General features: G+C 44.7%; 1 protein-coding gene across 1 annotated transcript in view; it reads left to right on the top strand.

Moving 5' to 3' along the window:
* The first annotated feature begins 1,939 nt into the window (after positions 1–1,939).
* Positions 1,940–12,056, top strand: part of GRB2 (growth factor receptor bound protein 2) — a 73,604-nt gene continuing 63,487 nt past the window's right edge. Inside the window, exons 1-2 of the mRNA XM_077854202.1 lie at positions 1,940–2,118; positions 11,181–11,394. Coding sequence (XP_077710328.1) covers positions 11,317–11,394 — 78 coding nt within the window. The 5' untranslated portion in view covers positions 1,940–2,118; positions 11,181–11,316. The remainder of the gene's footprint in view (positions 2,119–11,180; positions 11,395–12,056) is intronic.

The following is a 12,056-nucleotide window of genomic DNA, read 5'->3' as shown; positions in this document are numbered from 1 at the left end:
CCTTGGGTCATTTCAGTGAGTTCTCTAAGCCTCGGTTTCTGAGTCTGTAAATGAGGATATTTATTATTCGCCCTGTAGAAACACTATGCACTTCAGGTGGCAAATAGTTAGTCCTCTTATCATTTTTCAGTACATATCAGACATGTCCTGCTCTAAAATCTCCAGAGGTTGCTAATTACTTGACAATGAGCCCTAAGCCATACATTTTGGCCTTGTCTCTCATTACTCCCCCACCCTACCCCAAATCCTAAAATCTGGGCAATCTGAAATATTGGCTAATTTACTCACTTTTTCCTCCCTGCTTCCAGGTTGCAGTTCAAACACCAAGTCCTCCCTGATTACTTGAGCACTAAGTAAGCCTCCCTCCTCTGCAGTCCTGTATGCAGTTCAATGGGATTTAAGTGCAGCTGTTTTGTCTTGCACGCTCCGAGACTCTCTGGATTAGAAACTGCTGAAAGCAGAGGTTTGGTGGGTTCATCTATAACCTTGCATAGTGCCTCGCATGCAGTTGATGCTCAATAAATGCTTGGTGAAAGAACAACTCATTTTCCTAATTTCAATGGCTTCTTTTCTCTATAGAATCAGATGTTCGGTTATTCTCATCTCAGCACTATTTTGTTGGCTTCCAGGGAGCACATTACCATTAGATACGTTCTGTTCTCTTTAATTGGAAAGAGCTTTTGGAACTGAAAAATAGGAGTTACTTCTTCAAGCCTCATCTGCTGCTCCCCCGTTCTCACCCGCCTCACACAGGAATCGAACAACTTAGCATCGCACAGAACACGACTCTCTCTCACGCCTCCGTTCCTTTGTACAGGCCTGCGGTTCCCTTCGCCCGGAGCGCCTTTCCCCGACAGCTCCGTCTAGTGAACTCCTACTCGTCCTCCAAGACTCAGCTCAGACATCATCATCACCTTCTCTGGGAGGCTATTCTGAGATGGGCAGAGTAGCAGTTCTCCCTCCCATCTTTTTAGCTTCCTCAGCATTCTCCCAAATAATTCTAACATTGCATATGGCATTTTTTTGTTTTCTTCCGCTCCTCTAATTTTTAAAAAGATTTTACTTATTCAAGATTTTATTTATTCAATTCATTTTTAAGATTTTATTTATTCAAGATTTGATTTATTCAATTCATTTTTTAAGATTTTATTTATTCATTTATTCATTTATTATTCATAAGATTTCATTTATTCATTATTATTCACACACAGAGGCAGAAACATAGGCAGAGAGAGAAGCAGGCTCCATGCAGGGAGCCCAATGTGGGATTCGGTTCAGGGACTCAAGGATGACGACCTGAGCCAAAGAAAGATGCTCAACCGCTGAGCCAGCCAAGCCTCCCTCTCCGGCTCCTGTAGACCGCGATTTCCTCGATTTCCTCGAGGGCCGAGATACCTGTTCATCATTGTACCTCTTTACCCAACACCTGTATACCTATACCTATGCCTAGGATTAGCACACATCAGGCACTTGATTAGACCCATGAGCGAAGAATATGTTCATTCGTCTAACAGTGCAGTTTGGACCGAATTCTCAAGCATTTCAAAAGCTGGTCCTCTATTTGGAGCGCTTCAGGATAGAGGGAGATTCCGACATCCCCCGGCAAAATCCTCGGTTTGATGGCAGGAAAAGGGAAGTGATTAGGCTGTGATGAAGAGTTGCTCCTTCAGGGCTCAGCTGTCATCTACCCTCCTTGGCACAGAGAGGGTTACAGCGACCCAGAGGCGGGGCCACGTGGGTGCCACCTGCTCCGGGGCGGTCTGGCGCAGGCGCCCTGGCGTCTAGACGGCGGCTACCTGCGGGGCCCCGGCCGAGGAGGAGCGCGTGCGCTCTGGGCCTTTTCCGCCGGGGGAAGTCTCGCGGGGGCGGGGCGAGGCGGGACGGGGCGGGGCCGCGCGGGGAAGTTCTCGCGGGACCCCGACGAGGAGCGGAAGCCAGGAGGCTGTGTTGCTGCTGCTAGCGAGCGAGCGGGCGGCGGCGGCGGCGGCTGCGACGAAGACTGAAGCGGCGACGGCGGCGGGAGCAGGCGCTGCCCTCGGGGAGCAGCAGCGCGGTCCGCGGCCGCTCGCACCGCTGCAGACGGGTCGGCCGGGCGCAGAGCGGAGCTGCTGCGCCACGGTGAGTACGGGCGGCGGCGGCGGCGGCGGCGGCGCTGCTGCTGCTGCTCCGGTGCTGCTGCTCCCCTGCTCGGCAGCGGGAGGTGGCCCGCGAGGACCGGGCCCGGTCTACCGAGGGCTGCCAGGGTTGGGGATCAGGGTCGGGGCGACGAGGCCTGGCGCGGGGAACGGAGTCCCCCGGGCTCCGTATTTCCCTTTTTGGGGCGCTTCCTTCCTGGGGACCGTCCTTCCCTTAGCTTAGCTTGGGGCTGGAGGCCGGGTGCGCCTCTTTAAGTTTCACGCTTTCTCGGGGGACGGCTTGCGCAGAGGGGCCCGGGAGAACCCCGGGAGCCCTGGGTACTCATTCTGTGAGTCAGTCTGACTCGGCCCGGCCCGGGAGGCGGGGGATTCGCCGCGGCTGCAAGTGTGGTGATTGATGCTCTTGCGACCTGCACGGCCACCACGTCACCATCTCCCGGTGTCTTTGGGCCAGAATTTGGGGAGGGAGCCCACCGACCCTATGAATACCGTGATTTAGAACTTTTGCTGCCGGAGCCAGCTGAGATGCCTAGTTTTTTTGTTTTTGTTTTTTTGAAACTACACTGAAAAATACTTGTAAAGAACAATAAGCAGCAGTTGGTTGGAAATGCTCCGAGGAAAGGTTTCTGTGCAAGAGGATAGGAAGGCACTGGTATTTTTCATTTGCATCGCTCTCCATATACGCCCCGTGAGTTAACAGCTCGTTTAGGGAGTTCTTCCAAAAGGTACGATTTGCAGAGGAGCCGAAGTGCACTCGACCTGTGTCTTTTGGTACTGTTGACTCAGAAAAGAGCCCAAAAGACACATGAAAGAAGATAGCATATCTCTTTGGCTTTCCTGTCTCTCTCTCTCACTTTATACTTCTCCAGTAGTTGCCTTCCCTTTCTACCTACTTGTCTCCATTTTCACTGGGGACACTAAATGTTTGCTTGTGTAATGCAAGTCATTTGCTCATCCCTCCCCCCCTTCTTCTAATCTACTTCCCCTTCCTCCTTTTTGTCCCCTCTTTGGCATAAGTTTTCAAGGTTTCTGCCCTTTGGTGCAGTTTGTCTTCTCCCTCATTTAAAGATTCCGTTTTCTCTCCGGGGAAGATACCCTTTTTCCTGCTTTATCCTTCACTTTGAAGCGTCCACTGTGTTCCTTCAGTCAGCCAGAAGAGTTGCCAGAGAGCCTTGGGAGACTTTAAGTTCTCCCCCTGGGAACTGGGAGGCTCAAAGGATTGAATTCATCCGTAAGTAATCAATACTGCCACTAGGTCACAAGTGTAGCTTGCTTGTGTTATTTGTGTTTTAGTTGTTCTCTTCATTTTAACATTGTGCTTTTGTGCCTGCTTACACTTTTCTTCCTATGTCTCTTTTATACTAGTAAGGAAGATTGGGGGATCCCTGGGTGGCGCAGCGGTTTGGCGCCTGCCTTTGGCCCAGGGCGTGATCCTGGAGACCCAGGATCAAATCCCACATCGGGCTCCTGGTGCATGGAGCCTGCTTCTCCCTCTGCCTGTGTCTCTGCCTCTCTCTCTCTCTCTCTCTCTGTGACTATCATAAATAAAAAAAAAAAAAAAAAATTAAAAAAAAAAAAAAAAAGAAGATTGGGTCAATTTGGGGTTTGTAGGACTTCTTTTTCGGCTTTTAGTGGGAGTGGTGTGTGTTAGAAAATGAAAACCAACCTTAGACCTATGTTACAGTAGAATTAAGATAACATTAAATATTTAAGGGAATAGAATTTCTTTAGATCACTGATGAATTAAAACTTGCCCATTGGGCAGCCCCGGTGGCGCAGCGGTTTAGCGCTGCCTGCAGCCCAGGGCGTGATCCTGGTAGACCTGGGATCGAGTTCCACATCGGGCTCCCTGCATGGAGCCTGCTACTCCTCTGCCTGTGTCTCTGCCTCTCTCTCTCTCTCTCTCGCTCTGTGTCTCTCATGAATAAATAAAATAAAATCTTTAAAAAAAAAAAAACAACTTGCCCATTGTGGCAATTGGATTCTTTACCAGGGTTCTTCTAATGGGGCATCGTTGTTACTGTTCTTGGGTTTTTTTCGATATAAATAACTGTTTCATTACTCCTTCCTTTGTCCAAAATTTTCTGAATTCCCAAAATAAAAACCGAAGTTAATTCTTGTAATTGGCTTTCTTTGATACTAAAAGCAAGCATTTAAGTGCTTGAGGCAGTTTACTCCCTTAGCAAGTGTATTCAGATTTGAGGGATTGCTGGGTTTTAAATACTACTAGTTGATGGTACTTAGCAGTTTTTTTGAGCAATTGCTGTTATGTTGCCTGTTGTGCAGCAGCAGTTCTGATTGTTGCCTAGAACAAAATAATAATAGATTTTGGAGAAATTAATACAGAATAGAGATGTACCATGCTCTCCTGAGAGAAATTAATAGTTCCTTGCTTAGTTCAAAAGACTTTCCTAGCACTACTGAAAGGCTATTGAGAGCCCTTGGTTTTATTTGTTAAAGTTGGCTTTTTCCTAGTTGAGCCAAGTGAATGTGCATTACTTTTATTTTATGCAAAGACATTGTAGTGCATTATCTGGAATGCAAAGTTTGAAATCTGGTTAAGGCATTCTACTAGTACAGCAGTGATTCTTAAAATTTAGCATGCTTAAGAATTACCTGTGAATCTGGGATGCCTGGGTGGCTCAGGAGGTTGAGCATCTGCCTTTGGCTCAGGGCGTGATCCCGGGGTTCTGGGATCGAGTCCCACGTCAGGCTCCCTGCTAGGAGCCTGCTTCTCTCTCTGCCTGTGTCTCTGCCTCTTTCTCTCTCATGAATAAATAAATAAAATCTTAAAAAAAAAAAAAAAAAGAATTACCTGTGAATCTTATTTTAAATTAGGCTCTGGGGCTAAGGCCACTACATTGCAAAACTCCAGAAGGCATCCCACAGTGAATCAGTGTCTGAATGAGACTATTTTGATGCAGCTGGTCCAAGGACCAAAACTGTTGTTACAGAATGCAGCTGTAAAATAGTCAGGCTGGAATGTGGCTTTAAATTAGTCAACTTAAATTACACTTTCTATATGTACAGAGCAAATATTTAAAAGCTTAATAGAATATGTGACGATAGATGTGATTAGTCTTTATATGTGTAAATATTTGAGCATTGTTAGGACTCTGATGTGGAGCAATTTAATTTTAAAGTTTATATTTAATAGGACTGTTAATTTGCCTACCAGAAAGCTCTTCTAAGTTTGTATGTAGATAGAGGAAGGTGGACGATGGAGGAACATATGGACTGGTACTTGAAAAGACACTGGTGATGCTAGCCAGTTAACACTTTTTTTTTTTTCCAGTTAACACTTCTTAGCACTTTGTGCCAGAGACTCCACGAAGGCCTTTACATTTGTTTTCTCTTTTAATCACAAAAAGTGTCCTCTCAGATACTTTATTACCCCATTTTCCAGCTGAGTAAAACTAGGAATTAGAGAATATAGGTTATTTCTCCAGTGTCACCCATCTAGTGGTAAAGGGATAATCAATTATCCCTAGACCCAATTCAGGTCTAACTCTATAGTACCATGAAGATTTTGGTGTTTGTCTAAACTACAAAAGTAGTGATGAAAATATAATTGAGATGTGTAGTGCAGAAAGTAAAAATATTTCATGATCATGCACCTAGAGATAACTCATTGTTAACCTTTCGTTTTTCTTTAGCACATTGATAAATACTATTTTGCTTTATTGGAAATGGGACAAACTAGTTTTTCTGCATTTTTGTTTTTAATTTGATAGCATTTCTTGGTATTTATATAGAAGGATGTTTCTTAGATATTCTCATGGATATTGATCAGGTATATATGTATTTGGCACATAGCATTTGTCACTATTTCATTGAGATAAATCTAGGAGTCCAAATTGCTTGTTCAAGAATGTGTATTTTAAAATTGTCAGTGTAAAATTATTATCCTATAGTATACTACTATAAAATTACCTTCCAGAAAGATTGAACTGATTAATTCCCTGCTACAGAGTGGGCTCTGTGATGGTTTTATTATTATAATCCAGTACTAAGCACATTGTCAGGCATATGGTAGCTGCTCAAAATGTTAAATGGATAAACATTAGATAAAGAATCAGTGTGCGAGGATCCCTGGGTGGCGCAGCGGTTTGGCGCCTGCCTTTGGCCCAGGGCGCGATCCTGGAGACCCGGGATCAAATCCCACATCGGGCTCCCGGTGCATGGAGCCTGCTTCTCCCTCTGCCTATGTCTCTGCCTCTCTCTCTCTCTGTGACTATCATAAATAAATAAAAATTAAAAAAAAAAAAAAAGAATCAGTGTGTGTTCACCCAGAATATTGCAAAGGCTAAATATTATAAACTTTTTTTAAAAGATTTTATTTATTTATTCATGAGAGACACTGAGAGAGAGAGGCCGAGCCAGAGGGAGAAGCAGGCTCTGTGCAGGGAGGCCCTATGTGGGACTCGATCCCATGACTCCAGGGTCACACCCTGAGCCGAAGGCAATCGCTTAAACCGCTGAGCCACCCAGGCATCCCTATTAGAAACTTTTTAAAAATTTGCTTATTAGTAGATGGAGGAAATCTCATGTTTGTTTGTTTGTTTTAATTTTATTTATTTATTCATGAGACACACACACAGAGAGAGAGAGAGAGAGAGAGAGGCAAAGGCAGAGGCAGAGACACAGGCCGAGAGAGAAGCAGGCTCCATGCAGGGAGTCAGATGTGGGACTCGATCTCGAGACTCCAGGATTAAGTTCCGGGCCGAAGGCAAGCACTAAACCGCTGAGCCATCCAGGGATCCCAAATCTCATGGTTTTAATTTGAAATTTTTAATAGTGAAATTGCATATCTTATGTTTTACATAGAATCACATTTTAACTTTGAGTAACTTAATGTTGAGCCCTGTTCAAAGCACTTCATTTATATTATCTGTATTACTCAATAGTGAGTGAACCTTATAAAATAGGTGGTACTGGGATCCCTTGGTGGCGCAGCGGTTTGGCACCTGCCTTTGGCCTGGGGCTTGATCCTGGAGACCCGGGATCGAGTCCCACGTCCGGCTCCTTGCATGGAGCCTGCTTCTCCTTCTGCCTGTGTCTCTGCCTCTCTGTCTCTCTCTGTGTGACTATCATGAATAAAATAAAATCTTTAAAAAAAATAAAATAGGTGGTACTATCCCATTTTACATATGAGAAATTGAGCTTGTTTTAAAAGGCTTGCTCAAAATTATGGCTGGTAAGCATCAAGGTCAGTACTTGAACTCAGGTCAGCCTTTTTTTATTTTAAAGATTTTATTTATTTATTCATGAGAGACAGAGAGGGAGAGAGGCAGAGACATAGGCAGAGGGAGAAGCAGGCTCCAATTCAGGGAGCCTGATGTGGGACTCGATCCCTGGTCTCCAGGATTACGCCCTGGACTGAAGGCTGTGCTAAACCGCTGAGCCACCTGCCGTCAGCCTATTTTTAGAGACCATGCAGACACTAAGCTATATTACCCAGGAAGTGTTGTGTATTTTATTTTCTGTGAATTTTGGGAAGAAAAGAGTTAAATGCAAGAAAGAAAATAAAGTCCTACAAATACCTTTAGGAGACTGCATTTTAGGATTCAGTGCACATTGCTTGAAATGAACAATTCAAACTGCATTTGTGTTCTTAAAATTTGCTGCTTGTGATAGACTGTAGGGTGTATGCTGGACAGCTTAACCATTCTTATTAGGGTTCAGTATTAATGTGCTGTCAACCCATGTTCTCTGTTAAAATCATTATACTTGCATCTACTTTCAGTTTTCTTCTTTTAGTAGTTAGTGTCGTGTATAAGATAGTTTTTTTGGGGGGGAGGGGTGTCGTTTGTCTTTAATGAAACACACCCTTTTGAATTCCTTTAGCCTGTGTGCTCTTTTTTCTGTGGCTAGCCCGAGATGCTGACCCCTTCAGGTTTTCTCCATGAGCTGCTAATTATTATTTGGCACAGCCACAGAAGTATTGATTGTTCTTGGGTTTTCATTTCTCTCAAACTGTATCTCACAAAACAGTAGTTACTTGAAACATGATTTTCAAGAGTGTTAGTCTGTTTATGCTTTCTCTAGGAAACCTGTGGTAGATGAGTTGGGTAACAGGAAAACCCAGTGTTGAAAACTGTCTTGGTTTTTATGCTTTGGCTGTTCAGTTACATTGCAGTTGTATGAAATCCCAAATGACATAGAAGTTTATGTCCTGTTACAACATAGTACCTTGACAGTGACAATGCTTTGAGTTTCTGATTTTCTGATTTCTGTTTTTTAAAAATGAAACTCCTTATCTTTGTTAAATCGGCTCAATTGTTCCTAAGTTTCCCATCACTTTTTAAAAATTTTAAGGCTTTTTATTTATGAGAAAGAGCGGGCACAGCAGGAGAGGGAGAAGCAGACTTCTTGCTAAGCAGAAAGCCCAACGTGGAGCTGGATCCCAGGACCCCAAAATCATGACCTGAACAGAAGGCAGACACTTAACCGACTAAGCCACCCAGACACCGCTATGGCTTCCCATCATTGATACATGGTCCCAACAATCTGCCCTGGAGACCAGTTAAAATAAATGAGCTAGTCAAGTAGAAAATATTGAAAATACTGACAGACATGTAGCAGAGATCTTGGAGCATTTGTAAAAAAAAAAAAAAAAAAAAAAATAGGGACACACATTAGAAAGTAGGCAAAAAAGGAAAAGCGGTTATTAATGCCAAGAAAAAGTAAAGGATTGTACTAGAAAGGAAGGTTGCTTATAATTAAGTCAGCAGTGAAGAGTATTTTGTAATGTGAAACTCTGCTTAAACTGGAATATGTGATATTACTGGGATGGGGCAAGGGGAAGCTGGCAGGGGGTTAACATCTTGCAAGCGTTAAGTCATGGCTGGAATAAACTAAGAAACAGCAGTAAAAACATGTTATTTAGAAATATTTTAAGTAAATACAAAGAGAAAGCTAAAAACAAAATTGAGGGTGATTGTTAGGTGTTAGTGTGGGGAACTGCCTTTTTTTATAAGCCTTTTAAAAGCTGTGACTTTCAAAATTATATACATGGATTAATTTTTTTTTTTTTAGATTTTATTTATTTATTAATGAGAGACACGGAGAGGGAGAGAGACAGAGGCAGTGACACAGGCAGAGGTAGAAGCAGGCTCCATGCAGGGAGCCGGATGTGGGACTCGATCCTGGGTCTCCAGGACCACGCCCCAGGCTGCAGGCGGCCCTAAACCACTGTGCCACCAGGGCTGCCCTATATGGATTAGTTTGATTTTAAAAAAGCATCTACAGAGAATAAGTAAAGGGTGTTTAAGGACACACAAAAAGAACTACTTGGCGGGGTGCGTGGCTGGCTCAGTCAATAGAGCATGTGACTCTTGATCTCGGGGTTGTGAGTTCAAGCCCCATGTGGGATGTAGAGATCACTTAAAATTTAAAATAAATACTCTGAGACTAATCTTACATATTTTTAAAATATTTGCTAGAACTCTGTCTTCCCTCTCTTAGAGCCAGCCCCACATGAGATATCATAGGTGTGACCTGATAGAATAAACATTGGTTTGGTTAATTAGTTTACCTGTGGTAGAATGTTTGGCTTTCAGAATTTGACTGAAGGACTTTTTATTACCAGGTGGTTTCTTTCCTCCTTGGTAACACTCATTTCCTTCTAATCTTAATATTCCCAGCTGGTTTACTGCTTAGTCCATTTGCAGCTATGCATGATTAATGCCCCAATTGTTAAGTTTAGAACAAAAGAATAATAATCACCGGTGCCCCTCAGATGAGCTTTCCCCTAGGTGGTAATTATCCAAGAAGGGTGTCACTATAAATAATCTGTCCCCATTCTGCCAGTGTCAGTGTTGTTTTCTGCTTTTATTTAGCCTGTATGAAAACAGTATCTGAAAGCAAGAGTGGGGCTTTATTTTCCTTTAGTTAGGCGAAGGTCTAGATTATGCCCGTATTCATGGCTGGAGACTGCTACGGCAGTGATTGTACTGCCCACAGTTCACCATCACATAGTATACTGCCTAAGGGTTATTACAGAATCTTTACCTGCAAAATGCAATTTGATTCATTTTAGAACCCCTCTGGCTCTGAGAAAAGCAGCTGTTGTCAGGGTAACTGTGAGAGGCTTCTGTTTGATTTACTGGCACCGTCTCCCCGCACTTTCTTTCCCCAGATAAGGCATCTGGCAGCTCAGATTCTGAAAGAGGGATTCCTTTCAAGTGTAGTTAGGACTTTAGCTTTGCTCCCTAGGGTAGTTGGAAATAATGTGGAGGCTAGTTCTGGAAATGCTGAACCTTCACATCTATTTCGAGTGCTATTGGGTGGGACTCCAGATCCTCGGGGGTTTTCAGGGGAGAGGGAGCCTTAGGCAGGAGCCAGTCTTCACCAACAAAAGGCTCCCTCGCAGGATCTTTTTCTGGGTACCTGAGCTTGCTGATCACAGTTTGGAAGCGATAGAGGGAGAGCTGCCTTGCTCAGAATGCAAACTGAATTTTAAAAAGTTCCTAGGTTCATTTTGTCCTGCTTTCCTAGGAGCAGACCCAGGGTTGGTTTTTGAGAACAGTTCAAACAGCTCAGGACCAAAAGCCGGAATTGCTTGCTTTTGACTGGATAGGGGACCCAGCGTTTTCAGAAGCCCAGAAAGCTGGGCAGGCGAAAGGAAGGATAGGCCTGTGTAACAAGAGCAGGGTGCCATCCCCAGGGAGAGGCCTTTCTTCGAGTGGACCGCATTTCGGGCCGGAGGAGCAGAGAACGTGAGGGGCGAGGGAGGAAAGGCGGAGACTGAGCCGGGTCTCCAGCCGGTTCCTGCACCCCGCGCACACCCAGCGGGAAGGAAGAGGAAGTGTGTTCGGGAATAGCTCGAGCGGCTGCCGCCATTGGCCGGCGGGCCTGTCAGTCGCCGGGGGGCTGAGACTGCGAAGAGGAAGGAGGCGATCGGGGCTCCTGCCTGCGAGCGAGGGAGGCGGGCCGAGCCGGGCCGAGCCAGGGGGCGTGGGGGCTGGGGCGGCAGGCCGATCGGCAGGGCGGGGCTGCCTTCGGTGCTGGCCACTTCTCTCACCCATCCCTCTTGTGATCCAGGGTGGCATTGTGTGTCCCGGAGTGCACTAGCAAGTCCCGGGAGAGCGGCGAGGCCGAGCCCAGAGCGCTGGGTGGCTTCGGCAGGGAAGACTCCTTCCCTCGGCTTCAGGCTGCTGAGCCCTGAGCAGCGCTCAGAATGGAAGCCATCGCCAAATATGACTTCAAAGCTACTGCTGACGATGAGCTGAGCTTCAAGAGGGGGGACATCCTCAAGGTAAGTGTAATGCCACGCAGATGCTGAGATGGCCTCCTCTTGTACTCACCTACCTTCGTTTGCCCTGATAACACAAAGAAGCCGAGCTTGTTCTTTCTCATTGCCTACTTTTCCCATTTACCTTCTGGCGGGCTCTGGATAGCTGATATAGATAGATGCTGAGTGGAATATAAAATATGACTTAGGAGGGTTGGTGTGATGTATGGTCTTTAACTGCCTTTGTGTGAATGCCTGGAGTATCTCTTATTTGCTTGTTGGAGGGTAATTTGAGTAAAGTCAAAGCAGCATGGTTGTGGCAAGGAAGTATATCAGTAAACTGATTTATCCCATTGGGATTTTTTTTTTAAGACTTGAGGTATTTATGTAAAAGCACTCAATCTTATTGTGCCTAGTCAAAAGATTTTTGCATTCTGGAACGAGATGCTAGTTGGTTAGAAATGAATTTCCTCTAGTTTAGAGGGGTGGTTAGAAGTATATGCCAAAATTCATTAAAGAACCTCAGCCTTTTTATTCTTTGTGAAAAAAACTAGAGTACTAAATCCTAAGGTTCATCTTGCTGTTGCACGAGTCAGATGGCGATTTTCTTAAAAGAAACTTGAGCAATTACCCCATATTATACTCTAACTGCACAAAAGAAACCCGCTGACAGTTTAAAAATAAGC

Source organism: Canis aureus, chromosome 16 (genome assembly GCF_053574225.1).
Source record: "Canis aureus isolate CA01 chromosome 16, VMU_Caureus_v.1.0, whole genome shotgun sequence".
Classification (NCBI taxonomy): domain Eukaryota; kingdom Metazoa; phylum Chordata; class Mammalia; order Carnivora; family Canidae; genus Canis; species Canis aureus.
The sequence above is the reverse complement of the archived record's forward strand: the minus strand, read 5'-3'. Positions and strand labels throughout refer to the sequence as shown.